The sequence below is a fragment of the Drosophila erecta genome, unplaced genomic scaffold (genome assembly GCF_003286155.1).
Source record: "Drosophila erecta strain 14021-0224.00,06,07 unplaced genomic scaffold, DereRS2 tig00000021-arrow-pilon, whole genome shotgun sequence".
Lineage (NCBI taxonomy): Eukaryota > Metazoa > Arthropoda > Insecta > Diptera > Drosophilidae > Drosophila > Drosophila erecta.
This window is the reverse complement of record NW_020825198.1, coordinates 1,057,137-1,084,443: the sequence shown is the minus strand read 5'-3', so window position 1 is coordinate 1,084,443 and position 27,307 is coordinate 1,057,137. Positions and strand designations below refer to the sequence as shown.

General features: G+C 44.2%; 3 protein-coding genes across 8 annotated transcripts in view; 2 read left to right on the top strand and 1 right to left on the bottom strand.

Annotated features, from left to right (window-relative positions):
- LOC6545059 (protein bric-a-brac 1) overlaps nucleotides 1–19,548 on the top strand; it is a 69,443-nt gene extending 49,895 nt beyond the window's left edge. Inside the window, exons 2-4 of one of the 4 annotated variants that reach the window (XM_015158078.2) lie at nucleotides 15,633–15,690; nucleotides 15,765–16,189; nucleotides 16,779–19,548. In XM_015158078.2, coding sequence (XP_015013564.1) covers nucleotides 15,633–15,690; nucleotides 15,765–16,189; nucleotides 16,779–17,654 — 1,359 coding nt within the window. In that variant the 3' untranslated portion in view covers nucleotides 17,655–19,548. Of the gene's footprint in view, nucleotides 1–15,632; nucleotides 15,691–15,761; nucleotides 16,190–16,760 lie in introns of all 4 variants that reach the window. The other 3 variants (XM_026977655.1, XM_001971043.3, XM_026977653.1) reach the window with 3 other exon arrangements.
- Nucleotides 19,549–19,584: 36 nt separating this feature from the next.
- LOC6545058 (oxysterol-binding protein-related protein 11) lies at nucleotides 19,585–20,785 on the bottom strand. The gene is made up of 3 exons (XM_001971042.3): nucleotides 20,470–20,785; nucleotides 19,977–20,373; nucleotides 19,585–19,832 (listed from the first exon to the last, which is right to left on the bottom strand). The coding sequence occupies exons 1-3, from the start codon at nucleotides 20,555–20,557 to the stop codon at nucleotides 19,643–19,645; spliced, it is 675 nt and encodes a 224-aa protein (XP_001971078.1). The 5' UTR covers nucleotides 20,558–20,785; the 3' UTR covers nucleotides 19,585–19,642.
- A 193-nt stretch (nucleotides 20,786–20,978) lies between these two features.
- Nucleotides 20,979–27,307, top strand: part of LOC6545056 (triple functional domain protein) — a 39,099-nt gene continuing 32,770 nt past the window's right edge. The window contains exons 1-3 of one of the 3 annotated variants that reach the window (XM_015158081.2): nucleotides 20,980–21,200; nucleotides 21,854–22,273; nucleotides 26,324–26,867. In XM_015158081.2, coding sequence (XP_015013567.1) covers nucleotides 22,095–22,273; nucleotides 26,324–26,867 — 723 coding nt within the window. In that variant the 5' untranslated portion in view covers nucleotides 20,980–21,200; nucleotides 21,854–22,094. Of the gene's footprint in view, nucleotides 22,274–26,323; nucleotides 26,868–27,307 lie in introns of all 3 variants that reach the window. The other 2 variants (XM_026977652.1, XM_026977651.1) reach the window with 2 other exon arrangements.

Sequence of the window (27,307 nt, the reverse complement as noted above, 5' to 3'; positions counted from 1 at the left end):
CACGCGCACACTTAAGATGGGCTCAAATCGACGAGAAGGTGGAGCCGGGGACACAAAGCGCCTTTGAGCGGCACAGGATGTTAGGGGGGGTCCTCGAGGATCCTTCTGCCGACCGGGCTAGTGTCAGTTATTAACGCAATTAATTCAATCATTATTGAATCATGCAATGCGCAAATGCGAAACGTTGCAGCTGCAGGATGCAGTTGCAGGATTCGGGATGCAGGATGGGCTCCAGTGTCGCCCGTTAGTCAAAAGCACCATAAGCATCGCCTGGGCCCTGGATAATGACGATAATCACCGAAAGATGATGACGATGAGGATGATTATGATTATGTTTTGGGGACCGTGGCCATGGATGGGGCTGCAGTTTGGCTGGGGTTGGGGTTGGGACCTGGGCCTCCAACAGTTTGCCATCGCCCAAACGCACATATTTGTCATGTCAAATCGCATCCAAAGTGTTACGTCAGAATCAGACCACCTCGCCCCTTTCGGGCGCGCAGTTCGTGGAACCCATTTGGCAACATTTTCATTAAATATGCCCAAAGTGAAGTTGCCATTCCCTGACAGTTTATCAAATGCATACCCAGCCCCTCAAACCCCAGTCGATTGCAAAATTCCCACCCCTATCGGACGCATAGCACAAATTAGCTAGCAAATTGTTTGGCACATGGCAGGGCAACAAACTGTCATCTGATGGAGGGGTGGGCAAACACCCACCACCCCACCACTGGTGGAAACCGAAGGGCGGAATGTGCGGTGGGTGGGGGAGGGGAAATTCGATCAAGTGCAAAAGCCAAAAACTACAACTATTCCGAATCTGCGTCGGATAATTGTCGGTCGTATGCATGATGAATACTTTTTGCCTGTAATTTGATATTAAAATCGTTTTCCAAGGGCCATAATACGAACTTAGACGCGTTCGCCATTATCCTGCCGCGGTTATTTTGCGGCTTTACGGACAGTCGAAACCGCAGGAAGTTGGGGCTTTCTGCTTTTACCATGTGGTAAGCTAAGTTTTTGAGCGACATTGAGACTGCACAAGTGATGGGTCTTTTCAACGGAACCAGTCATCCCTTTAAAGAGAACGAAGACAAGCACTTAGTACAAAATGAAAATTACCCAGCAGCAGGAAAGCAGGAAAGCAGGCAACACATGTCAGTTATCAGAGATGGGAAAGGGACAGGATGTCTTCATTAAGTAATAACACAAATCAATTGTATCCGCTGCATTGATAATTCGCCGATAAATATTTAATTAACCTCCTGTCCCCGGACATGCCGCAGGACAGGAATTTTTTAATCATCCGCCGCATACTTTGACACTTGAGGCATCCGACACGCGACGAATTTTCCACGCCAGCCGAAAGTGCGACATTTGACGCCAGACTGCAAGCTGCAGGAAGGGCTGGGGAGGAAAACTGGGAGGGAAACTGGGCGAGGAAAAGTGGGGCGGGGCGGTGCAAGCGGAAGAGGCAGGGAGATGGCATTATTATAATAATTGCATTCTCCACCGAGGAAAGCCAGCTTTTCCACTGACAACCCGCAGACGATTAAACAAGAATATTGCCGTGGCCAAGTGAAGCCATTTTTCATTTCGGATATCAATTTGTTGTTTACATAATTGTAAAAAATGTTTTCAATAAACAAATTATTTGATTATTATTGCCGCCAATTAAAACAAAAGACAACGCGAATCCGAAAGCGACTGCGGATGCGAAACCAACTCCGCCGCTGCCGCCAGCAGAAACAACAATAGCGGAAAAAACAAGGATAATTTCTTGACTTGATCGAATGGAAAGTACTGCGCACAAATAAGCTTTTTATGTTCATAAAATCGTTCGAATCTGCAACGTTAAACTATATGAAATTATAGTCTGCTTCGATTTTCCCCAAAGGTATAAATTCTTATATTAAAACTTTCGAAGAAACACACCCACATACGACGAGTTTGTGCCGGCAGCACAGAGTGCCCCAAATGGGTTACACGTATAGGAAAATATATTACGCATAAAATGTGTTCAATATGCCTACGACATTGTCGAATACCTCTTACAACAGCAGTGAAAACAAAAAGATAGCGACAATCAGATGCAGATGTCGGATGGAGTAGAACAGAACTGAAACAGAAACTGAATTCAACCACTGGCAGCAGGAGCATGGTAAACTGTTTGCTGTTCGCGTTTTTTACGCTGCCAGGCATTTTCCTGCCTCACTTTGAGGGCCGGAAAATGGTGAGGGAAAAGGACCTCTTTGCCTGCGCTTCGAAATATTTAATTGCCTTGTATTGCGGTTGGATGCGACGCGTATTAAAAATATTTACCCGCAAACGCGCATTTCAGAAAAATGGGAGACTGAGAAGAACGACTTCTGAGGTGTCCGAGTGTTTTATTACCTTCGTCCCTTGTTGAAATTTTTAAGAATATATAATTACGGATAATCGTCCTAGTTATCAAACTAATTCAAAGGTGCCACTTGTAACTATAATGTGGACTTTATACCGATAGCTTATTTTCCAAACCTATTAAAAATATCCTCGAATAATTTAGTATTCCACGGGTAAGCGTGACATAAATGTATTTTTCCAAAGTTGGTGCTCATTATTCGACAATTTGTATCCCCTAGACCCAATTATATTTAAACCGCGGCTTAATTTTTATGAAGTCACTGCGATTATGGAAATTCACTGGCAGTCACTTCATCATCAATGGCCTGTCTGCTGCAGCTGTTGAATTATTTTCATTTTATTTGTATATTTCCCTTTTTTGCTGGTGTGAGTCGTTAATATTGAATTTTAATTTGTAAGCCTGGCCCAGGTCAACCTGTATCTTTGGGCTGTGACAGATTGCCAACCCGGATCCTCAGATACCCCATCCTGCCACCGCCACCGCCCCCGCCCCCGCCATCCGACCACTGGTCCCACTGGTCAATGCAACAGTAAGTTGTCAATTAAATTTGGTCAGCCACATCAAGCAGCCGACGTCAGTCTCAACTCCCAGCAGCCAACCCCAAATCCTGCCACCGCCCCCTTTCAACCGATCTGCCGTTTGCTTAATTTATATGTATCGCCCGTGTAATTGTCAATATGCCAATAAGCTGCGTGTGGCAATATATATAAAAATAATCGAATGCCGGGGTGGGGAGCGCCAACCTGGAGCTGCAAAAATTGCAGGGGAATCCACGGACGACGGGGGGGGAAAGTGATTGTTTGTTTCAGTTTATTGAAAGCAGAGAAATCAATCGGAAAAGAGTCAGCGGTTCAGGGATGCGACATTCCGAAAAGAAGGGGATTAAAACTGGAGGTAGTAACCCTGAATGCACATGACAGGACCTTCCAGTCATAAGAAGTGTTATTTCATTTCATCTGATATCTGCAGTGATATCTGTGTAGTGCCCGAAGGTACAACATTCGTTTGATTATTTAATTTGTTTCTGAACGGCAAATTGATTTAAAATACAGATACAATTTCAATTATAAATAAGCCCTGCAGTTTTTAACGTCTTAAGCGATAATACCCGAGTTGAAAGGATTACGGATGGCACAATTTATTTAATTTTAATTCCTCAAAAGTGTTTGCCATCCCTAGATCAATGGCACCAACAATTCAGCCGGCAATAATAACAAGTTACGCATACGCAACGTGTTGGACGTAAGTAGCTCAAAAGTGTTAAGGATTCAATTAAAGCGATACAAACACACACAAACAAGCCGAGCGCGCACACACACACACACACACACACACGGGGGGAAATACAGATACAGTGAGATGGTAAACAAAAGAGCCGCAGAGCTATAATTCGATTATGGATTTTCCGCCATATTAATGCGAAATATTCGCAGAGCAGCGCGGCGCAGTCAACAACAATGTAAGGGGCAGCAACGGGAAGGAGTTGCAACCATAATGGCAGCAGAAATTATAAATTACGCGACAGATGAAATGTCAATGCATGCGACTCCTACTTATTGCATTTATTTAATTAAATGGGCTCCACAAAGCCCCAAAACGACGCCGCCTTAAAGCCGGCCTTAAAGGCGAGGGCTCTCGGATTGCAGGGCCCTCGTTGGACTATACAAATAGAAATGCACTTGGAAAACTTTATCGGCAGTAAGCTGAAAGTTAAATATGCAACAGGAAATATACGCCAATCAAGTGCCAATCTCGGGGGCTGACAACAACATGAAATGTCTTTAAAATAGAACGAAATGTTGGCGCTCGACTGCCATACCACCATATGTTATTAGTGGGGGTGCGGGAGCAGCGTCTTATGACCTGGAAAGTGGCTACGAAAGCGGCCAACCAACTAACAAACCAACTGACGGACAGCCAAAGACCATCAACAACGCTCCACCTTTCTCCGTATGCAAAATACTTTCCTCGCCGCCTGCATAGATTAACGAACTAAACTTTTTGCGAGTGCCCTCGCCGGCGAATCGAGTCCAGAGTGGGCTACTGCAAAAACCATAGCACACGGTTAGAAATCTTGACTAAGTTTTATAGTTGCACCAAGGATGCAGCTCATTTTAGCTCTGGAAAATATTTGATTGGATTAAAATCAAGGGAAACCCTACCTTCAGAATGAACTGAAGCTACGCACTCGTAAAGCGCACAAATAACTGCTTTCGAGATTTGTAAGTCACTCTAGGATTTTCCCAAGTGCATGAAAGCAAAACTTATTGAGCGGCACAAACTTTAAGAAAATCTCGGATCTCTCCCCCTCTTTCCACTCTGATGATGCAACAAATATGCATTTTGCCAGCGTAAATAATTTATTAAATTTTATTGCCGAACGACAGGTGGAACGAGAATGGCAATGGGAATGGGAATGGGAACGAGAATGGGACTAAAAATGAGTGGAGAAATTGAGACTGCCAGTGTCAGGTTTGTCTGCCCCTCGTTGTTGGCTGATGTTGGCTGATGTTGGCTGATGTTGGTGTTGTTTTGGTTGTCGTTGTTCGTTTCGTTTCATGGCTAAATTGCAGCAATGTCTTGTCTCGCAGCCCTGCCTCCTTAGCCATTTTCCCTCACCCGCTTTCCGGTGGCAAGCATTTTCCAGGTGAAGTTTCTGCCGCGCTGTCTTATAAAAAATGCAAGCCGAATGTTGAATAATTCATTATGAATTGAAATACATAATACTCATTTTGTTGCAGCATTTGAATGTTGCACTGGGAATGAAAGCGAACCAGCCCCGAGCCACTCAACCGCTCAGCCAGTCAGCCGTTTCAGCCATTTTCCTGAGCCACCCACCACCCACCACAACCCACTTTAACCCACCCGAATTTAGAGCCAGACGGCGGCTTAATTGTTTTTCATATTTTAGGGCCACACAACTTTCTCCGAGCGAAGAGCGCCCCGCCAAGGATTTTTTGATGTGCGCACATAAAATATAAAATTAAATTTAGCCATGCTCCGGAGCAAAAAGCTCAGGGTAGACATTTTCCCGCAGACGATTCGCCATTTCTCAGACGTGAAATCGCGGTGAGATAAGGAGAAGTCTGCGAGTCCTTAATCAGAAGACTAGCGGGAAAGCAGCCCCGAATTAGGGCCTTCCATGTCGCCCGCCTCCTCGGCAGGTTTATGTGCATTTGCATATTTTAATTTATTTATATAAATAAAGTTGGCCAGCGAGCAGCCCAAGATAAATATACAAATGGCAAGAGGTTTGGGCGCTCGGCACGATTCGTCATCTCTATTTCATGTACTATCTGCTCATTTTGGGTAATTTATAACTTCAGCTGGGTGTATAAATATCTTTGCCTGTGCCTGTGCCTTATAGACTGCTCCCTGTAGCAGCACTTTCAATTACTCCGCGGAGTTCTATCCTTTTTTACTTATTCATCGAGCTAAATGCACACGGCGCACGGCGAATGTTCAAATGTTCAAACGTTCGAAGTTATAAATCACGATTCTTTAATGGTCGCTGGCCATAAAAAATATGCCAAAGCCGTGCGAAAATATTTGGCCAATATAGAGCGGTGCTGCCTATTTTCAGGCGCACAAATTGCAACAGATGCAGCATGTATATGTGTGTGTTTTTGCGCTTTTCCAGCCACTGTTGATGGTGATTCGCATGTTGTTGGCAGGACATTACGGCCGGGAAGGCAGCGGGGCACGTGCCACGAGCGGAATAAAATAAAATATAAAAAAGGGAGCGAGTCAGTGGCGCGGTCCATAATCTAATAAGCAATCAATGATGTGAAAAAATGACTGGCAAACCATTTTAAACGCTGCGGTGCACCACAACTCGACCACAGTGGCCACCACACAACAACAAAAACAAGGCGCAAAGGGGCAAAGGGGCAAGGAGGCAAGGTGGCAAGGGGCAGTGGGGCAGGACTCGAATGAATGCCAAAGTCGGAGCTGGAGTTTGGGGTGGATTTTGCATTTGGGCTGTTGGTCTTTTTTTCATGTTCGGCTGCACACACAATTGTTGCATGCCGCACACACACAGCCGCTGCCTGCCTGCCTGCCAAAAAAAAGGGAAACATCCTGCGCGGGAATGGGCTGGGTCACCAGCGAGGGATGGACTGGGTCACCAGCGGGGGTGCGAACACATACTATAAACTGTAAATGCCGCACAATGACAGAGTGTCAATTTATTAGGTGCCACAATTTATGGCGGCCGAAACGAATCGGAAAGCAATACCCAAAGCCGGCTGCGTTTTGTTTGCATTTTAATTTGCCAATAATTGAATGCCTATTTTTCTGGATGGACATTCGTATTAATTGGCATTAAGTCGCTGCTGCCGCGTCTTGATTTGATATTTTCGCTGATTTTTGGACGCACATTGCCACATGGCACATTGCCACAACTGGGAGCTCTGTTAAAGGTGTCTAAAGGCATGCAACAATATGTGTTTCCCTCTTTACTTTTAAGCATTTACCCAACTTAAGGGGTTTCCCTTTATAATTAACTGCATGATAAAGCGGAAGTGCAAGTACACCATTTACAAATGAAATCATGGCAATCGGAACGGCGGCCAAAGTTGAATTCGCATCACACTATAAAATGCGTACTATATCTGCGTGTGCCTGAACTTTCAGCGATATTTTAAACTTTTTGTTCGTTTCTGCTTTTTGTGGAGCCAGTTATCGAAGCCTCGACGTATGCAATAATTTTTTCTAATCGCTTTTTCCGCCTGTTTTGAGCTGCAGAAAGTTGTTTCCTTTTTGTTTTCTGGTCTGCTGGAAAGTTGCGTGTGTTTGTTGGCCCTGTTGTTTGTTTTACGTAAAAGTTAACGCATTATTTTGCCGATTGATCGCTGGCTGCCATTACACTACCAATTGCACTCCATTCTGCCTGCGTTTGCAAAACTTTTCCTCTCTTTTTCTATGCCCGATGTATAAATTACTGCAGTTTTTTAACAAAACATGATAAAAAATTGTGCGCAACACAAAATTAAAGTTTATGCAGTTGGATGGGGGCAGTGAAGATTGGCTACACGTGATTGCCGCAATTAGTCTGGAAAGTACAACGCATTTGAAGCAAAGCGACGTTGGTCTGAGCGCTTTAATTACAGCTAAAATAGAGCTAAATGAGTAATTACTTATTGAAAACCCCTGAGGGCATAGAAAACAGTATGCCAAAACATTCGGTACTAGACGCATCCTGTAAAGAATACCATGTCCATTATTTTCGTCGTCGGGTGATTGCCAACCGTTTTGTTCCGTATAGTTTACAACTTATGTACACCTATTTTCAACTAACCAAATGCTAATTTAAAACCCCTTCCCATTGCTGACCACTGACCCCTTTCCATAGTTTCCACACCCCTGATTTCCATTCAAGCTTAACTCAGCGGTAAAAATTTATTGAACACTTCCACGCTCGGCATTCGTTGATTTTTCCTTTATTTCCACTCACCCAGAGCGAAATGCTAAATGCAACAAACATATGAGCAAATACTATCCTAACCCCGGTTCCTGTCCCTTCGGAATAACCCATACCAACCCCATCCCAATGAGCCATATTCCTCATAATGTAGCGAACGATTTGTATTTTGTATAAATTTTACAGCCAGCGTTCTCCACTCGCTGTTCGTGTTGTTGTTGTTATCGCCGGGCTATATCCGTCGCTATATATGTATATATATAAGTCGGGGAAGGGGCGGCAAAAAGGGGCGTGGGAACGGGGTAACAGTTATGTATGAAATATAATAAAATTGTACAGGAAATGACGAACAAGTCGAGAGCGGAGAAAGCTCGATGAGGGAACTGAAGAGCTGCTCGAGGAACATTTTAACCATCGAATGGTTTGATTATTAAATCCATGAAGTTTTTCCACATGCAGATGCACTGTGAAATCAGCAAGCAATAACATTCAATGCAAATATCGTGTCACTCACTTTGGACTCCTTTTTTGAGGTGTCTAAAAGAGACACTAAATTTGACCAAAAACAGGAAGATGTGCTTCTTAAGAACAACTTTTACAGAGGAGAAGCCTTAAGCATAGTTCTAGTCAATTAAAGAACCTGATGATTTTTCTCCGTGTGTGTATATATATCAAAATTCACTTGATTGCAGTTTTCAAGTGAAATCCTAGCACACTCCACAACGACTCGTTGGCTGCGCCTAAGGGCTGAGCATTGCAGGATATCGCCAGGATGGATGGGGAAGAAGTGGAGCCGCCAAGAGGATATAGGAAATATATTCCTATAAATGGGAACACCCCCACCGCCCCCCAAGCCCCCGCGATGTAATTGATGTTTCAAGTAGCAAAGTGCGCGCCAAAAACTAGGAGGCCCAAGTTGATTTTGATTCAGTTGCTGCAGAATTTTAATGAAGTCGAGTATTGGCTGCAAGTTTTGCGACTAAATCAAATTAAACCACATGTGCTCGCACTTCCTGCTTTCAAGGAAAAGCCTAGGAAATGAGCCCGACTCTGGTTTTAGAGCGAAAAACTAATGCAAGTTTTGCCCCACCCCATTTGCTGGCTAACAGCCTATTTGACTTGGCTTTCAATAATGCTTTTCACGCTAATTAATTTTCGGTTTTACACAAACATGAACCCAATCACACCCGCACACAATCGCAGCCACACACTTTGGGCGGCACTTGACAATTTCCTGAGCGTCAAAAGATTGGGAATTCCTTGGAAAAACAAGTCGGGGTGATTCACGGAAAATCTGTCCAGTTGGGGGATGAGTGTGAGGCCTTTCCTCCCCGACAAGCTCGATTCTTTTTTCTTGGCGCGACTCAGTAAACACAAGGTATATCGTTTTGAAAATCGCTTTGTAACAGACGGGAAAAATAAAAACCATATTAATTTGTAAAATCGTCTATTGATTCTGGCAAGCAATGATTTATCTTTTGATAAGAATCTGAATATAAGATTTTTCTGCTGCCCAGCTGAGTTGTGAATGCACACCCTTTATTTTTGCTGCCACTTTCCCCACATTCAGACATTAGAGAATTTGTTGCCCGAGCCTTTCCGCTGGCGTTTCCTGCTGCGAATTTGGCTAAATTGCATTGCCACGACAACTGAGGCGTTTGAGGCGTCTGAGGCTTCTCGCTTAAGCGAATCAGAAATTGTGGCAGCCACCACCCCGCCAGCAAAACCTCAGAAGAGGCGCACAAGTGCCGCTTGACTCGGACGTTTTCCGGGGTTGGGGCAAGGAATCCTTGGTTGGGATGGGCTACTTCCCCTTCACGCCCAATTGATGCGGTCTTAACGCCTGACTAGAGACCAGAAATCTGGCAGAGGGCTCACCTCGGAAGCCTGCCTCAAAAAGACCGAGGCTGGGTCACAAAAAAAGGTTTCGGTGTCGCACGGAACGCCTTCTTCCCGGTTTTGTGACATGGGGCGTTTCCAGACAGAAAATGGCGGAAGATGCGAAAGCCCCGGCGTTTTCAGATAATCGAATTCCGAACGACCCGGAAAGCCAGCCCCCAAAAAGGGGGATCGATGGGAAGGAGGCGGTTTCTTAACAGCTTTGATCAGTTTTCAATCTAAATCAACCCTACGAGTACAATGCACTCCTGGCTTATGTGTATCTCAAAATGTATCTAAATATCCTTTGGAATTCCGTACCAGTTTGGATTGAAGATTTCTTTATAAGTTATAAATAAACTGGCTTGCCTAATGCAGCAATCTTGGGAATAGAAAATCATTCAATTAGATATGACATATTAAGCTGCTCAGTCTAAGAGGAGAAAAGATACGACTTAATTGCAATTTGCGTGAGGCTTAGAAATCAATGCAATCACCTCAAAAGTTTTTGCATTTTCAATCCAAATTGTTTCAAGTTTATATTATACTTAGGCTTGGTCTTTCCCAAATTAATCTTTCAGAAATTCCTAGATCAACATTCAATTCTGCCACCATGGTCGGGAATATTAATCAGAGCTTTAAGAAACTACTTTTACTATTGATTAAATTCGCTGCCTGTCTGTGCCGTCAAATTCAGTTCAGTTCCGTGGATTTCGGGCCCGTTTCGAGGAATCCGCCAAGGCAAAGCCATCGCTAAGCCGCATAATTATATATAGAATACATAAATGCAGATGCACAAGGGGTGATGGGGTGCAGGGGCACAACTTTGCGGTGTTCAGATATTCCATATAGACACATGGACACATGGACATATAGACGGGCCCGCATCAGGCGGAGCGCAACTCAACTCCACGCAACTCAACTAATGGTCCATTCGTGGCACTTGGTTATTGACGTTGGACTCGAATTGTATTAACAATGCATGCAGCAAGTGCAGCAGCCAAAGCAGGGGGCGTGGCAGCGACGGGGGCGGTTGTGGGGGAGGAGGAGGAGGAGGTGCCGTGGCATAGGGGGCGCTGGGTCAAGCAGCAAGCGGTAACGGTCGCTTTGATGCCAAAATCGAAGCGTGGTCAACTTCATTTCGCTTAATTTCGTGTTGAGGCTCACAAATGAGGTACAGTGGATGTTCGATGAGGCAGCACTCCACGATATAAGTTATATATGCTAATATTAAGTTTTAATACTAAAGATAAATACAATTCTATATACAAGATCTTTTAATTATTTCTTGCTCAATAGATGAAAGTATGGCATTACCACTTATAACTGGTATAAAATGTTGTTGACATATTAATATCGATACTTCTGAGTCTTGGCAACAGCGAGCTGCGCAGGTTTAACAACAGGAGTGTCCACTGTGGGAGGCGGGGTGGCGTAGGGGCAGTGCGCGATGCGTGTCCGCTAATCCGCTGGATATGGGATCGGGGGATCTGGGGAGGTGGTGAACAGCTCCCTGCGCCAGCCCCCCCGCAGTCCCCTTTCGATGCATGCCACTCAGCTATGACATTTTGGCAGCGTCGAGTGCACCAAGACTGTCAAATGAGTTGTAATGAAATCTCACTCAGGACTCTGGATATATATACCTCCGCCGATATGTTTGTGTGTGTGCTTGGGGTCCAGTCAGCTTTGGTCAGCTGCACATATAATAAATAAATTATTTGGCATTTGGCGTGGCGTATTATTGAAGGCAACTGCAGCTGGGTAGCAGCCCACACACACACACACACACACAGGGGCAGGCACAGGCTCACACGGACGAACAGCAGCGCCATCTGTCGTCCGCGCTGCGAGACAGATTGGGGCATTAGTGTGATTACCCTCAATAGTCGCTAGTATTTAGCAACATGCCTCATAATCAGTGGGCGAAATTAACTCTAACCAGCCAGGAGGCAAGGACAGAAAAAGCACTTCAATTTGGTATTCCTAATTTAAAGATGTTGTATGCCAGCTGCATGCAAATGTAGAGTTCTGCAGAGGCATGTGTGCTGTTCGGGAACTAATAGTGACGTTATGGGTCTACTGGATTAGTCACCCCTCCCAAATAGAGCAATTTCAGCCGGCGAAAGAGAAAAACTTGTGAATAATATATAATTTGCGGCGTAATGAGCCGAAAAGTAAATCCATCCATTGCATGTCCTAGGCCCATAAAGCCGACCAACCAACGATTTCTGAGAACATCGCCACATTGTCTGGCCCAAGGAGGAGCGCAGGGGAAAGAACGGGTGGAACGAAGGACGAAGTGGATAGGAGCACTCTCAGTCAGTCACATGGCAAAAAGTTACAAGTAATACTTAACGCTAAATGGGCACAAGTGCCCACCTGAGCCAGTACCACTTCAGTCTGTTGTATTTTTTTCCACACTCCCCGAGCAAGGGAATTTTTGTAATGAAGTTATCGACAAGGTGGATCCGAATGCGAATACGGATACGAATCCGAACACAGCCACTAACATATGTAGAACAATATGCAAATGTTACTTTGTTATGCAATTAGTGAATTCGATGCAAGCCACTCGACAGTCGGCAAACAGACAACCGCAGCAACGACAACCGAGTCGCCACTCGAAGGTTCAGTCAGCCAGTTAAATGTATCGTTGATGTTGCAATGCGAATTAGAACACCGGTGCAAAAGTCACCGTAGTTTGAGCGGAAAGTTCTCCTTGCGATATTAAGATACCTTTTACAGAACGCGGGTCCCAATGAATTGTTTTCGGAAGTGCCATTCGCATAAATATACAATCTTATAAGATAGAAATAAATCTCTAGAAACTTGGAACTACACTAGAAGGCCCAAAAGTATGCTATAAAAATGTAGTCTGCTAGAAATATTTTTTCCAAAAATCATAAAAGTAGAGATAGGCATAGTTAGTTATGTTTATTGGCAGCACAAAACAGCCTTTATTTTAGTTGTGCCTCCTTTTTTGGCCAAGTTATGGAGAAAACCCCGTTTGACAATATCCCATTTTTGACATTTTTGTTTTGTGATTTTTTCGTAAAAAAAAACTCAGTATTTTTTTGATAGCAATAAATATAGTTGTCCAACGCTAGAATGTTATACACCGTTGAAATCGTAACAAAATTTCCTATGGAACCGTATTTAAAAATGAAAATTCGAATTTTTTGCCATTTTTCGCAAATTTTGATGATGGTACCCCTTATAAAAAATGGGGAAATTTGTTAAAATATGATTTTCCGAAAATCATGAAAGTAGGGATAGGCATAGTTAGTTATGTTTATTGGCAGCACAAAACAGCCTTTATTTTAGTTGTACCTCCTTTTTTGGCCAAGTTATGGAGAAAACCCCGTTTGAAAATATCCGATTTTTGTCATTCCCTTTTTTGCGATTTTTTGGTAAAAAAAACTCAGTATTTTTTCGATAGCAATAAACATAGTTGTCCAAAGCTAGAATGGTATACACCGTTGAACTCGTGACCAAATTTCCTATCGAACCGTATTCAAAAATGAAAATTCTAATTTTTTGCCATTTTTCGCAAATTTTGATGATGGTACCCCTTATAAAAAATGGGAAAATTTGTTAAAATATGATTTTCCGAAAATCATGAAAGTAGGGATAGGCATAGTTAGTTATGTTTATTGGCAGCACAAAACAGCCTTTATTTTAGTTGTGCCTCCTTTTTTGGCCAAGTTATGGAGAAAACCCTGTTTAAAAATATCAGATTTTTGACATTCCCTTTTTTGCGATTTTTTGGTAAAAAAAACTCAGTATTTTTTCGATAGCAATAAACATAGTTGTCCAAAGCTAGAATGGTATACACCGTTGAACTCGTGACCAAATTTCCTATCGAACCGTATTCAAAAATGAAAATTCTAATTTTTTGCCATTTTTCGCAAATTTTGATGATGGTACCCCTTATAAAAAATGGGAAAATTTGTTAAAATTTGATTTTTCGAAAATCATGAAAGTAGGGATAGGCATAGTTAGTTATGTTTATTGGCAGCACAAAACAGCCTTTATTTTAGTTGTGCCTCCTTTTTTGGCCAAGTTATGCAGAAAACCCTGTTTAAAAATATCAGATTTTTGACATTCCCTTATTTGCGATTTTTTGGTAAAAAAAACTCAGTTTTTTTTCGATAGCAATAAACATACTTGTCCAAAGCTAGAATAGTATACACCGTTGAACTCGTGACAAAATTTCCTATCGAACCGTATTCAAAAATGAAAATTCAAATTTTTTGCCATTTTTCGCAAATTTTGATGATGGTACCCCTTATAAAAAATGTCAAAATTTGCTAAAATTTGATTTTTCGAAAATCATAAAAGTAGGGATAGGCATAGTTAGTTATGTTTATTTGCAGCACAAAACAGCTTTTATTTTTGTTGTGCCTCCTTTTTTGGTCAAGTTATGGAGAAAACCCCGTTTAAAAATATCCGATTTTTGACATTCTTATTTTCCGATTTTTTGGGTAAAAAAAAATCAGTATTTTATCGACAGCAACAAACATAGTTGTCCAAACCTAGAATGTTATACCCCGTTGAAATCGTAACAAAATTTCCTATCGAACCGTATTCAAAAATGAAAATTCTAATTTTTTGCCATTTTTCGCAAATTTTGATGATGGTACCCCTTATAAAAAATGGGAAAATTTGTTAAAATTTGATTTTCCGAAAATCATAAAAGTAGGGATAGGCATAGTTACTTATGTTTATTGGCAGCACAAAACAGCCTTTATTTTAGTTGTGCCTCCTTTTTTGGCCAAGTTATGCAGAAAACCCTGTTTAAAAATATCAGATTTTTGACATTCCCTTATTTGCGATTTTTTGGTAAAAAAAACTCAGTTTTTTTTCGATAGCAATAAACATACTTGTCCAAAGCTAGAATAGTATACACCGTTGAACTCGTGACAAAATTTCCTATCGAACCGTATTCAAAAATGAAAATTCAAATTTTTTGCCATTTTTCGCAAATTTTGATGATGGTACCCCTTATAAAAAATGTCAAAATTTGCTAAAATTTGATTTTTCGAAAATCATAAAAGTAGGGATAGGCATAGTTAGTTATGTTTATTTGCAGCACAAAACAGCTTTTATTTTTGTTGTGCCTCCTTTTTTGGTCAAGTTATGGAGAAAACCCCGTTTAAAAATATCCGATTTTTGACATTCTTATTTTCCGATTTTTTGGGTAAAAAAAAATCAGTATTTTATCGACAGCAACAAACATAGTTGTCCAAACCTAGAATGTTATACCCCGTTGAAATCGTAACAAAATTTCCTATCGAACCGTATTCAAAAATGAAAATTCTAATTTTTTGCCATTTTTCGCAAATTTTGATGATGGTACCCCTTATAAAAAATGGGAAAATTTGTTAAAATTTGATTTTCCGAAAATCATGAAAGTAGGGATAGGCATAGTTAGTTATGTTTATTGGCAGCACAAAACAGCCTTTATTTTAGTTGTGCCTCCTGTTTTGGCCAAGTTATGTAGAAAACCCCGTTTAAAAATATCCGATTTTTGACATTTTTACTTTGTGATTTTTTGGTCAAATGCAATAAGTTAGTATCAAATCCTTATAACATGTAGATGGCATGTAGATGGAATCAATTACCTTTTCACATCGCCAAAGCGCCCACGGAAACAATAAGCCCATATTACACTCAGACACCGCAGTACAAAAATGAAATTAAACGAATATAGGTCGGTGTTGCATGTCAATCAAACGGCAAGAGGTGGGCGGGATACGGATCCGCTTACGGATCCGGATACAAGACGAGACAAGAGGAGACGGCGCATCGAGCGCTAACCAAAGCGAGTCACACAATTAATTGAAGCACCACTTACCCAGCCAGCTAAGCTCTTTCTTCTTTTTCCTCACTTTGCTGATACTTGAACTCACTTTTATGCATTCGCAGGCCAAAATGATGGAGAACTCACACGCCTGGATGGGCGCCACCGGATCCACGCTGGCAGGTTCGTAGAGGAACCCAGTCGGAGTGCTGGAAACCATCTGATCGTCGGCTTCTCCACTCTTGATCTTTCAGCAGACAGCTACCAGTACCAGCTGCAGTCGATGTGGCAAAAGTGCTGGAACACCAACCAGAACCTGATGCACCACATGCGCTTCCGGGAGCGAGGTCCTCTGAAGTCCTGGCGTCCCGAGACCATGGCGGAGGCCATTTTCAGTGTGCTGAAGGAGGGCTTATCCCTGTCCCAGGCCGCCCGCAAGTATGACATCCCGTATCCCACATTCGTGCTCTATGCCAACCGGGTGCACAATATGCTGGGGCCCTCCATCGACGGCGGACCGGATTTGCGGCCCAAGGGGCGCGGCAGGCCGCAGAGAATCCTTCTGGGCATCTGGCCCGATGAGCACATCAAGGGCGTCATCAAGACGGTGGTCTTTCGCGACACCAAGGACATCAAGGACGAAAGCCTGGCCGCCCACATGCCACCCTACGGCCGACATTCGGTAGGTAATTACTGCAGTATAATTCGCTCAGCGGACTTTGCCAAACTACACACACTCTTGCACAGCTGCTGGAAACAATTACATTTTAAATTAAAGAAATGATAATGAATAGGCATTGCTTGTTGAATAATAACACTTTCTTTAAAAATGGAAATCTGTCGGAGTTTCAGCTTCAGATCCCTTCCATTACGAAACATACTTATTTTGCTCGAAATAGCTTTTTAAATTGTAGTAATTATTATAAAATATTCAGTTTGTAATACTTTTCTCTCAGAATGAATTACCGTAGTTTCATTTCAGTTAATAGTCAATTCAATATATAACAACTAAGTTTTAGTGAGTGGAAAAGCTTAGATGCCTATTAGTATTATAGGCAGTTTCTTAAAAGTTATTATTCCTCGAAGAATGTCAAAGGGTCGAGTGTAAATCAGAAAATCCTTTAATATAGGACTTACATAGAGTTTCTTCAGGATTACCCACGAGTTTTCTTGATTATTTAAAGCATCGAAGCCTTGCGAAATATACTGCATTCAGAGGATTTCTTGAACCGAACTAACTGCTCTCGGGTTAGCCCGCGTTTCCCTTGCAGGACCTCCCTCTCAGCTATCCAGGAGCAAGTGGTGCCTTGGCAGGGACGCCCAGCTCCATGGCCTGTCCAAATGGCAGTGGACCGCAGACTGGAGTGGGCGTGGCCGGAGACCAGCACATGTCACAGGAAACGGCCGCCGCGGTGGCCGCCGTGGCCCACAACATCCGCCAGCAGATGCAGATGGCAGCGGTTCCGCCCGGCTTATTCAATCTGCCGCCTCATCCGGGAGTGGGCGCTGGAGTGGGCAGCGTACCCGGAGCAGGTGCAGGCAGGTCCAGCATATCGCCGGCCCTGAGCAGTGGCTCCGGGCCCAGGCACGCTCCCTCGCCCTGTGGGCCCGCCGGCCTCCTGCCGAATCTGCCGCCCAGCATGGCCGTCGCTCTGCACCACCAGCAACAGCAACAGGCTGCGCACCACCACATGCAGCAGCTGCACCTGCAACAGCAACAGGCCCACTTGCACCACCATCAGCAGCAGCAGCAGCACCATCAGGGTGGCCATCAGGCGGCCCACAAGTCCGGTTTCGGTGCCAGCTCCAGTTCCTCAGCCTCCTCCTCAATGGGCCAGCACCTTCCGCCCAAGGCCAAAAGCAGTCCGTTGCGCAGCGAAACCCCTCGGCTGCACTCGCCGCTCGGCGATCTTGGCCTGGACATGGCCAGCTACAAGCGCGAGTTCTCGCCCAGCCGCCTCTTCGCCGAGGATCTGGCCGAGCTGGTGGGCGCCAGTGTCTCATCTTCCTCATCCTCAGCGGCAGCAGCAACGGCTCCTCCAGAAAGATCGGCGGGAGCATCGTCCGCAGCCGCAGGCGCCGATGCACCCAGTTCCTCGAGCACTGGCGGCATCAAAGTGGAGCCCATCACCACCACTAGCGAGTGAAGGGAGGGTGAAATGAGGGAAATGATAAGTGAAAGTTAAGAAATGATAATGAGTGAACTGAAATCAGAAGCTTCGGCAGCTTTACTTGGCTTGTGTGGGCCTACGCCTTGGTTAATTAAATGAATTGAAATTATGTATTGTTTTGAAAATGTTGTAAAAGGTATACGTGGAATCTGTAAGCTGCATTCCGTGATTTATTTTAGACACTGTCCATAGAATAAATTGATTCAGTTTAGCCCGAGGAAACCGCATTACACGAGTTTCTTAATTACATGCTATATCACATTTCAAATTAGCCCTATAACTATGTGTAAATAAACTAGACTAAACGGTATATACGTTTGAAAGGTTTCCTCTGATCTTTGTGTTTTCACCTCGAGCACTTCCTACACTTGATATTCAATCGAATTTAAAAATAAGCTTTAACGTTGTTTGGTTTATCATATCAAATTGTACATTGCAAGCGAGTTAACCAAGGTATAGGCTAGCATGTGCCAGTTTTACTCTAGTTTCCTCCACGCGATCTTCGCCACCTAGTTTCTATTCCTAGCGTACTTACTGAATCAAAATTAAAAGTATTATTATGTTATAGTCCATCAGTCTAACTAACTAAATAGCGACCGATCTCTTTAGTTGTAAGCTACAGCGGAGGTGGAAGTAGAAAACCCGGAACATTCCACAAACCATCCGAAACAGATAATGAACTTTCGATTTGAAGCGAAACAGAAGCAGGATCCAAGCCCCAGCAGTTAAATATTAATGCAATGTGAAGAAAATCAAAAGAGTTTAAGCGGATTTAACTTGGTAATTGTGTGCCCGAATTTTGTTTAGTCTTTAATTTACAAGAAGCGAGAGGAAAATGTACAAAATTATCTAAAAATGGGAAAAAAGAAAATCGAAGCGTGCGGCTTCAAACGCAAATGGAATCAACTAAATTTAATGTTTAGGCTTAACATAAAAACAAGAAATTCACAAAAAATGCCTTTCGGAATTAAATTCAGCGATGAACCGCAAACAAAATTTGTAAAAAGAAAAGAAACAAAACACGTGAACTTTTTTAACGTATTTACACAAGCGAAATTTTTAGACAAAATTTAGATGCAACATTTTTTATATCGAGCTCTGCTGCGATCCCGCCGACCTCGAGGCCCCTGATTTGACATTATTGGAAACCCGACGTAAGCCCCAGAATTAACCCCCTAAGTCCCCACTAGATCCCCTTCTAAAGTGCCTTTTCTAGCCTTAATTTGGACTCTGCTCCACTTCTGACCCGGCCAACAGCGAGGCCAAGGACTCGCAGCAGGACTCGAGGGTTTATTTGGCAAGTCTGGCGACATTATGATAGGATTGAGTATCGAGAGAACGTAAATGTATATCTTTGGTTTTACCCCTTTTGGCGTACTTTCGGCAGCGTTTGGTTTGGCAAGCACACAATTGATTAATCGGACAAGAGTTAATTACGATAATGATAAACACAACTATTTTTGCATACGCAAGAACATCTACCATAGCCATAGCCCGTATATAAACACACACGATATATAAGTAACTATGTAATCCCAGTCCCCCAATAGACTTTGATGTTCCACACGTATCGAAACTTAACGAATTACTTTCGGAATAGGATGTAATATAAGCAATGGCAAGAGTTAGCGGCTAAAATCTGCTGGATATTGTGTATCTTTGTACGATCTGGATCAGCGTCCAAGTCCACGTCCAAAACTCAACATTTTCTATAAACTTTAGTGCAAACTTTATGTTCAAATTAACTTTAAATGTCGAAATGAATGTTCTTATTAATCCAAGAAAACAAAAAACCTAAAAATGGAAAACCGAAACGAACAAAAGTATTTTATAAAAACATTGAAAAGTAACCCAACCTGAAAGTCTTCTCACTGCTTCTTGCCGTTTTCTTGAATCTTGATTGCAATTGCGGTTTGGCTTAGTGTTTATTGGGTATATCTTAGTGGAAACTGGAAACAATCCTCTCAGAGCACCAGAGGCACGGCCTCTGCCACTGGCTGATTGATCTCCTGGTGGCGTTGCAGCAATCCCAAGCACTGGTGCAGGCACTGCGTGCTGGCCGTGGAGATCGCCTTGAGCAGAAGAAGATCGGGATCCGTGGGCGAGAAGGAAGCGCAGTCGATGCTCTCGATGGCCCTGGCCAGAGAAGCGTTGCTGGAAGCGATTGGGAAACATTAGTTTTAACAGAGGATAGATTTAGAACGCTAGATTGCAGGAGGAACTGCCTTCAAGGCTTTGTCGTGCTACATTCTATGCTACTTGGAATAACGCGTTAGCTACGAGTTAGTATGCAGTTACCATTGTTCCGTGAGAAACAGAGCTTGGCGAGCCGAAACCATGGCATCGGAGGCGGCGAGCAATTCGCGCGGAGGAAGCGGCGACGAGTTGCTGATGTCCATCGCCTTCATGTGGCTCTCGACCACCGCCCGCAAGCCATCCACCCACTCCTGCCGGGCCCTGGCATCGTTGGCCCGCAGCTTCACCGTATCCCCGGAGGCGCAGGCGATGGCGAACGTCCTGGAGTCCTCGTCACTGGGGTACACCACTGCGCCGGCCAGCTGCACCTGGCCCCTTGGAGCACTGGCCAGGACGTGGGGCGAGGGCGCGATGTCGTCGCCTACCGTCGAGGAGTCGCACAAGTAGTAACTCAGCGATCCTGTCTTTGCGTCCACCGTGAACCAGCGGTACTGCCAGCCTGCAAAGTGGGAGCTGCGCTTAGGGAAGTGGTTCTATTGGATTCTGGGGGACAGAGTGCTTGGAGTGCAACTCCAAAGGCGAAACAGACACTCACCCTTCATCACATTGGTGTATTTGCTGAGCTGGCCGCAGAGTTTCAGTTTGGCCGATTCACGAATGATCCTGTTCAAGTTGCTCTCCATTTTGGCGGCAGTGTCCTTGGGATCGGGGCGCACGGGGGGCGTGGCCTGCCGTGGGCGGTTCTTCTTCTTGCGCTGGCGAAGCGAGTTCTTGATTTTGCGTAAAATGTTTGCAGATATATATTTATTTGGTTTTATTTGGTAAAACGCAGCAGAAATGGAACTTAATGAACAACTGACAGCTAACCGTGTGCTGTATCAGCGAGCTTTTGCTAACTGGCGGATCATCGACAGTGCAATCGATGTCGGTTATCGTTGGTATTTGGTATTTTTACGTGTATTTTCATAGAAGCATACCGCTTTGATAGGAACAAATATTTAATTCGACTTTAATAGTTTAGTTTTAAATACATTTCCCATCTGTCAGCAATGTTGCCATATTTTTGATATATCAAAGACTCTATTGGGAAGTTGTTCAAAAGTAAGTATCGATTGCTGTGAGTTATCGAGGCACGCAGTCGGTGTGCTCGATTAAAAAAGGCTGGGAATGCAGTTTAAAAGCCGTTTCGGCCTCTGGTCACACCTGGCATTTCGCAAAATCCAATTTGTTTAAACAAAACAGAGAGCGCCCGTTCGGAAAATCGCGGTTACTTGAAAAATGCAAAACACAGCTTAGCGCGCGGAAAATCGCGAACTGCGTGCAACGGTAATTTGGTCGCTTTTCCCAGGGGAAAGCGAGTGGCAAACAAAAGCAGCGCGAGTGAAAAAAATCAATTTGGTGGCACAAGCAGTGGCAAGAAGCAGAGCCAAGACGCAAGAGAACTGCTTGCGGATGATGTGATGATACAGATATACATAGCATGTACATATATACAGGCTATATATACATCTGGAGTTTGTGTTCAAATTAAGGCAATTAAAACATAGCGGATTTTCGCCCGTTCGCTGCTGCGAATGTTTGAGTCTCTGTTTTCCAAATAATGTTTATACTTGTGTGCCTGCGCAAGTTTTATTTGATGTTTTTATGCTGCGTGTGATTTATGACATTTAACGGGAGTACATATGTGTACATGTGTGTACATACCACATATGCACCCCCGTGCGCGTGTGTGTGTGTGTGCCTGTCTGTTTGTATCTCCCTCTCACTCCCACTCGCACGACAATGCGAGGGTGACTGAAGAAAAAAACTCCACTCCTTCCATCTAAAAATAGGAGAACTACACAAATTGTGTGCAAATTATGTGCAGCATATAGAAAACCAAGCGAAATACCCATTGCTAATCCGCATCTCTGCCTTCCCACTCATTTTCCACCCACACACACGGGCAAACACACGAAAAACCGCAACAAACACAACAGCAAAAGAGTGACCATGAAAATGCCAGCGAGAAATTCGCGAAAATCAATGAGCAAAAGCAGCGGCTCATAGTAATAACTAATACCAGAGCTGAACCAAGTGAAATTCGAGGCTGGAATTCGTTATGCTGCAGTGCCCATCGTCGGATTAAAAAGCGGGCGGAGACCCCAGGTTGAACCCCCCGCCCCCAGTGATTAACCCCCGGCCGCACTAACACCCTCCCCCCACCCCCCCTCTGTCGCCATGGATGGCCAGCGGGCCAGGGACCTCCTGACCCTCCTCCAGGAACGGGTCGTCTTCCTCACGGGCGGACGGGACCGGCGCGGCGGACCGCTCCTCTGCTTCCCGGCCACGCCCCGTCGCGACCGCCTCAAGCCGGAGGATCTGCGGCGACTCCTCAGCTACCTGATCAGCATTCCCAGGTGAGAGATCAATTCCAGTAGTTATCCTAATTGGATCTGGTCCAAGGTTGTCACACCAAGTTAAAGTGTAAATATACAAGTACATGAATATTTTGTACTGCTCTTGAATCAGGAATGTGATGATAACCATTCCATGTGGTCTTAACATACAGTAGTTAAAAATATAAAGCGATAAAATAAAGCGGGAACTGCAGTTAACTATTAATACATGTATTCACATTATTATGTGAACTTTTTGTTCGATAAGCACTAGCCACGATTAGAGTTAAAAATTGCAGAATAAGCGGACTCTAGAACATAGTTATATTTATTACGTAAAAGTATGTAAATATGTGGCCTTTCTTGATTTCATCACAAGCAAGTTGTCACAATTTGTAGCATAGGCATTTTCATCCTTATGGACGTTTTGATTTACGAGCTCTGAATAAAGTATAGAAAATTCTTGGCACTTTTAATGACTCACCCAAATCATCGTGCACCTAATTAAATTTTACATTCTTCAGCTGACATATATAGATTTATTTTGTATTCGATCACGTATTCTTTAAAAAAACGACCAGCTCAGTTTAGTTCACTTAAAGTGGATGCTTTAGGCGCATTGCATGACTGCCAGCTTTAGTTACAATTTAGATGAATTGAAAACGTCAAGTTCCTAGATATTTACACTGCCATGTTGCCTTTGGCGGCACAAGTCCTCACTTCTCCGGCCTCCTGCATTTTGTATTTGCAGCACAGGGAACTCTCGTTTCAAGCAACCCCTCACTTTTTCGGCTTGTAAACTTGAATTTGTTGTCAGTAGGCTGAAAGTAGTAGGTCCTGTTGAAAGCAGTAGGTCCTGTTGAAAGCTGGAAATGAGCCTGTTAAATTCCGGAAACTCGGTGCGCCACGCAGCTGCCGTTTCACGTTACTGGGGCCCACTGTACCAGTACAAAGGCAACCCATTGTGTCAGCTGACGTCGCGACATCGCTGGCTGCGCTTCGTTTGCAATTTCGGTAGAGTCGCGACGTCGTCGCCTCACCCGCACCTATATATCGTATATATATTCTGAATAGGGGGAGGATGCAGGGGTGGGGGTGCGGGGGAAGCAGCTGCTGCAGCTGCAGTGCCACATTCCACTTGATTTTCCTGTTATAGTCGTCGTCCGCCTGCAGTCGCATTTTTATGAATCATCATCGACCGACGATTGCAAGAACAGCACGCACATTGTTCTCGGCGCGCCCTCTCTTTCTCGCCGAGTATGCCCCTCTCTTTCTCAGCTGGCTGCTGTTGACATTGAGTCGCCGGAGTGCGGGTCAAAATGGGTGGCACAGAGCGCCAGAGGGCCAGAGCGGGCTAAAAAAGTCATAAAAGTAAACGTTCTCCAATAAAAACTAGCAGCAACAAAAGTTGCATAAATCTGTGCGGCGAAGAAAGCGGCGAGAACCGCGCAGAAACAGCAGAAGAGCACACAGATACAAACACATACATGTATACATATGGACAAAACCGGGGACCGGCTTCCAAAGTCTTCAAGACCCGAGCTCAAAGAATGCGAATATTTTTTGCTGCTGCGCCAAACACTAAAAAAACCACAACAAAAACCGAAATGAGCCATAAAACGAGAGGAAAGAAAAGAAAGGGTAATTTGGAGGAACAGTGCTGCCTCGCTAACACTGACATGCGGAGACTAATAGCACTCTGTGCGGTTGAAGTAAAAGTGGTAGCCCGAATCCATTGTTTGCCTAATGAGATTGCACTTGAACAATAGTTTTAGCTAGCTTAAGGAAAATGTCTATTTCAAAGTGCCATCCCTCGAGCCAAATTAATCAACCAGCTAATGGACTTGCAGTCCGGACTAGAGAATGCCCAGAAACTGCCATCGAGATGGCTGCCAGCGGCAACAGACTCGAAATGATAATCAGACCCTCGAGTTGAAGATGATGGCGATGGCGATGGCGATGGCGATGGCGACCCCAGATTGCGACACACGACAAGAGTATCTGATGAGAACTAGAAATAGTATCTGCCGCCGAGAAAATCTGAGGAACTCTGACATACCCCCATCATTCCTCGCTTATTTAGTCAGGCTCATTGGCGCAATCATAGGCAGATTGTAGATGTTGCAGCTCGCCAGTCTTCGCCAGCCATGAATCACTGCCAGCCGAGTTCCCACGCCGCATCATTCCATTCGGCTGTTATCAGCTATCAGCCGGCTAACAAGCACAGCATTGTGCTATCGGTGTCCCACATTTCACCGGATCCCCCGCCCGGAAAACGAGGAATAACACGAGTAATGGAGCCGGGGCAGACACTTCAGGTTCGCCCGATAAGCAAATCGACGTCGTAGTCCATACTCCATGCTCCGTGCTCCAAATATACCAAATGGTACTGGTTTACTGGGTACATTGGGGTTCCCTTATCTCATCGCCGCCATCCACTGGCAGTCTGCCCACTGTGCGCTTTGTCTGCTCACTTCTGCTGACTTGGTTTGGACCCTACCCACACCCTTCCTTGGACTATAGTTCCGGCGGGGAGCCACTGGTGACCACTGGTTTAAAAGAAACTATGCCCAGGATATGTAGGTTGACCCGTTTTCAGTTCATTCGTTGTATTGCGATTTAAAAATGAACTTCTATCTTCACTTTCTAGGGTACTCACCGCGTCGATTCCAATCATTTCCCCTTCTGTTTATGCTTCGCGCGGGTTTTTGTTTATTTGCTGTGGCGTGAAACACTTTTTGTTTATTTCTGCGCCTGTTTGTTCCTTTGTCCCTCTGTTCCGAGACTCGGCCAAATTGGCAACTGAAATCAAGGCGTCTTCTTGCCGCTGTCGTCAATGCAAATTCCGTGAATCGAGTGAATCGGGGGAGTTCTCAGCATTTTAGACACGTACATTCCCTGAACTTCCTTTTGGGCGGCATTTCGATGTCATCCGCGCCTGAAAAAAACCCCGGATTTATGGGTTAAATAAACGATTTTTGATTGGACCTTGTGTTTGCTTTCTTTTGGTCGACTTTGAAATGCGGGCGACACTTTTCCTCCTGTCCCTCTGTCTGGGCTTAAATTTCGATTTTTAATAGCCCGTTTCGAGGAGTTTATTAGTCATCAAAAAGTTGCCCATGCCCCTCCAGAAAAATACACCAAATTTCTAGATATGTTGCACGATAAGAGCTTGCGGGAGGGTTTGGGAACTTTTATGGGGTTCAACCGTTGGCAACACCGGTGTTCTCAAAGTTCTGGGTTCTCAAAGTGCTTCGTGTTGGAGGCAAACTCGCACTCACTCGAACTTAAAATGCATTCGAAGAGACGCCTCTTCACTTTTGCATTGTTCTTCGGGGGCAAAACCCTAGAAATGCCCATCAAGCCCAACCGCACGACATATGTATAAACACGAGAAGATAACGTGGTTGAAACCGGGAACTCAGAACGATTCAGAACGATTTCTTGGCCACAATCGGGTCAAGAAATAGCGGCAAACAGAGGGAATAATAGGAATTATAGGCGGAATCGATGGAGGCGGAGTTGCGTACACATCAATGAGAGAAATATTTATAGTTAATGGAGCGATTAAAATTCAAAAGGAATGCAAATCAGAGCGTTGGGCGGCTCTCGGAGGAGGCCGAGGTGTGCAGGAAATTATTAGCTAAAATTGGTGTCAGAGCAATAGAAACCGACCTCAGGCCAAAGAAGCAGCCGTGCCGTCTTAATTTATGCAAGCGACGTAAACAGAGCAACGAACCATGAGCGATCCGCGACACTCTCACTCACGTACTTCTGGGAAGGCACTACACTCGAAAAAAACACTGGCCACCAGTCAGGCATTTACTTGTACCAAGTGCAATCCTAAGCTGCTCTGTGTGCTCAGTGAGGAAGATGAGTCCAAAGTGCAGCACGACCCCTCATAACTTAATATAGAATGTTTACTGGATAAGTGGAGGGATATGTGTTAGTAGAGTTAGTGGTATCTACCAAACAAGGCAGTAACTTTCCCCAGTGTATCCCCATTATCTCCCAGTTCTCTTTCGATCGCTCTCTCTAACCGAACACACCTTTCACCTGGCTTATTTCCAGCGACGCCGCCAAGAACCTCGGATTCACAGTCATCATTGACATGCGAGGCAATGGCAACTGCTCGACCAACGTGAAGACGATACTGAAGGTGCTGCAGGAGCACTTCAGCGCGAATATCCACAACGTGGTGATCATCAAGCCGGACAACTTCTGGCAGAAGCAGCGAGCCTCGATCTCCTCGCACAAGTACAAGTTCGAGACGACGACGGTGTCGATTGAATCCCTCAACAAAATCGCCGAGAGCCACCAGCTGACCGGTGACTTTGAGGGCCAGCAGCTGTACGATCATCAGCAGTGGACGGACGCCCGGCTGGCCATCGAGGACTTCTTCTGGCAGGCCGGGGACATGGCCGATCGGATCGACGATCTGCAGGAGGACCTCAACCGCAACGACTTTGCCGAGGACGTGCCGCTGGCCAGGCACGCCATCGATCACCACAACGAGATGCGCAAGAAGATCACCAAGCTGCCCATCGAGGACCTCGACATGCAGGGCAAGAAGCTGCTGGCCAAGATCAACGCGATGGCCCCGCCAGGCGGTCAGGTGAGCATTCGAGTAAGGGATTCCTCTCAAGAAATCGCACATCAATCGAAGAGTGTTTTTTCGCTTAGTGTTGAATCCTTAAGTGTGTTGCTTACCTGGCATCATAATAATAAAATATATAATGAATAATACGTAAATCTAATGAGTAAACAAATAAAATGGTGTTGCGAGATTTTGTATTAAACATTCACATATTTAACAGAAAAAGTCAATAACCTTTGTCTAGCATTCACTTGCCAGATTGTATGCTAAAAAAAAAAAAAAACTCCATTGAAAACGATTCAGTTTATTTTTATGGAAATGTGTTGTTTTGCCTGTTATCTGAGTAGAAGAAATTTACATGTATTACATTTGTGGTATTATTTATTTCACATGCAAATGCGCTTTTCATTGAGGCTCGTAAAAAATCAATCCAAATAAATTATTCAAACATTAATTGC

Coding starts and splice junctions, on each gene's coding strand:
- LOC6545058 (XM_001971042.3), bottom strand. CDS start 20,557: ATGGAGAGCAACTTGAACAGGATCATTCGTGAATCGGCCAAACTGAAA. Junction 20,374..20,469: donor ATACACCAATGTGATGAAGG/GTGAGTGTCTGT, acceptor CCCACTTTGCAG/GCTGGCAGTACCGCTGGTTC. Junction 19,833..19,976: donor CTGTTTCTCACGGAACAATG/GTAACTGCATAC, acceptor AATCGCTTCCAG/CAACGCTTCTCTGGCCAGGG.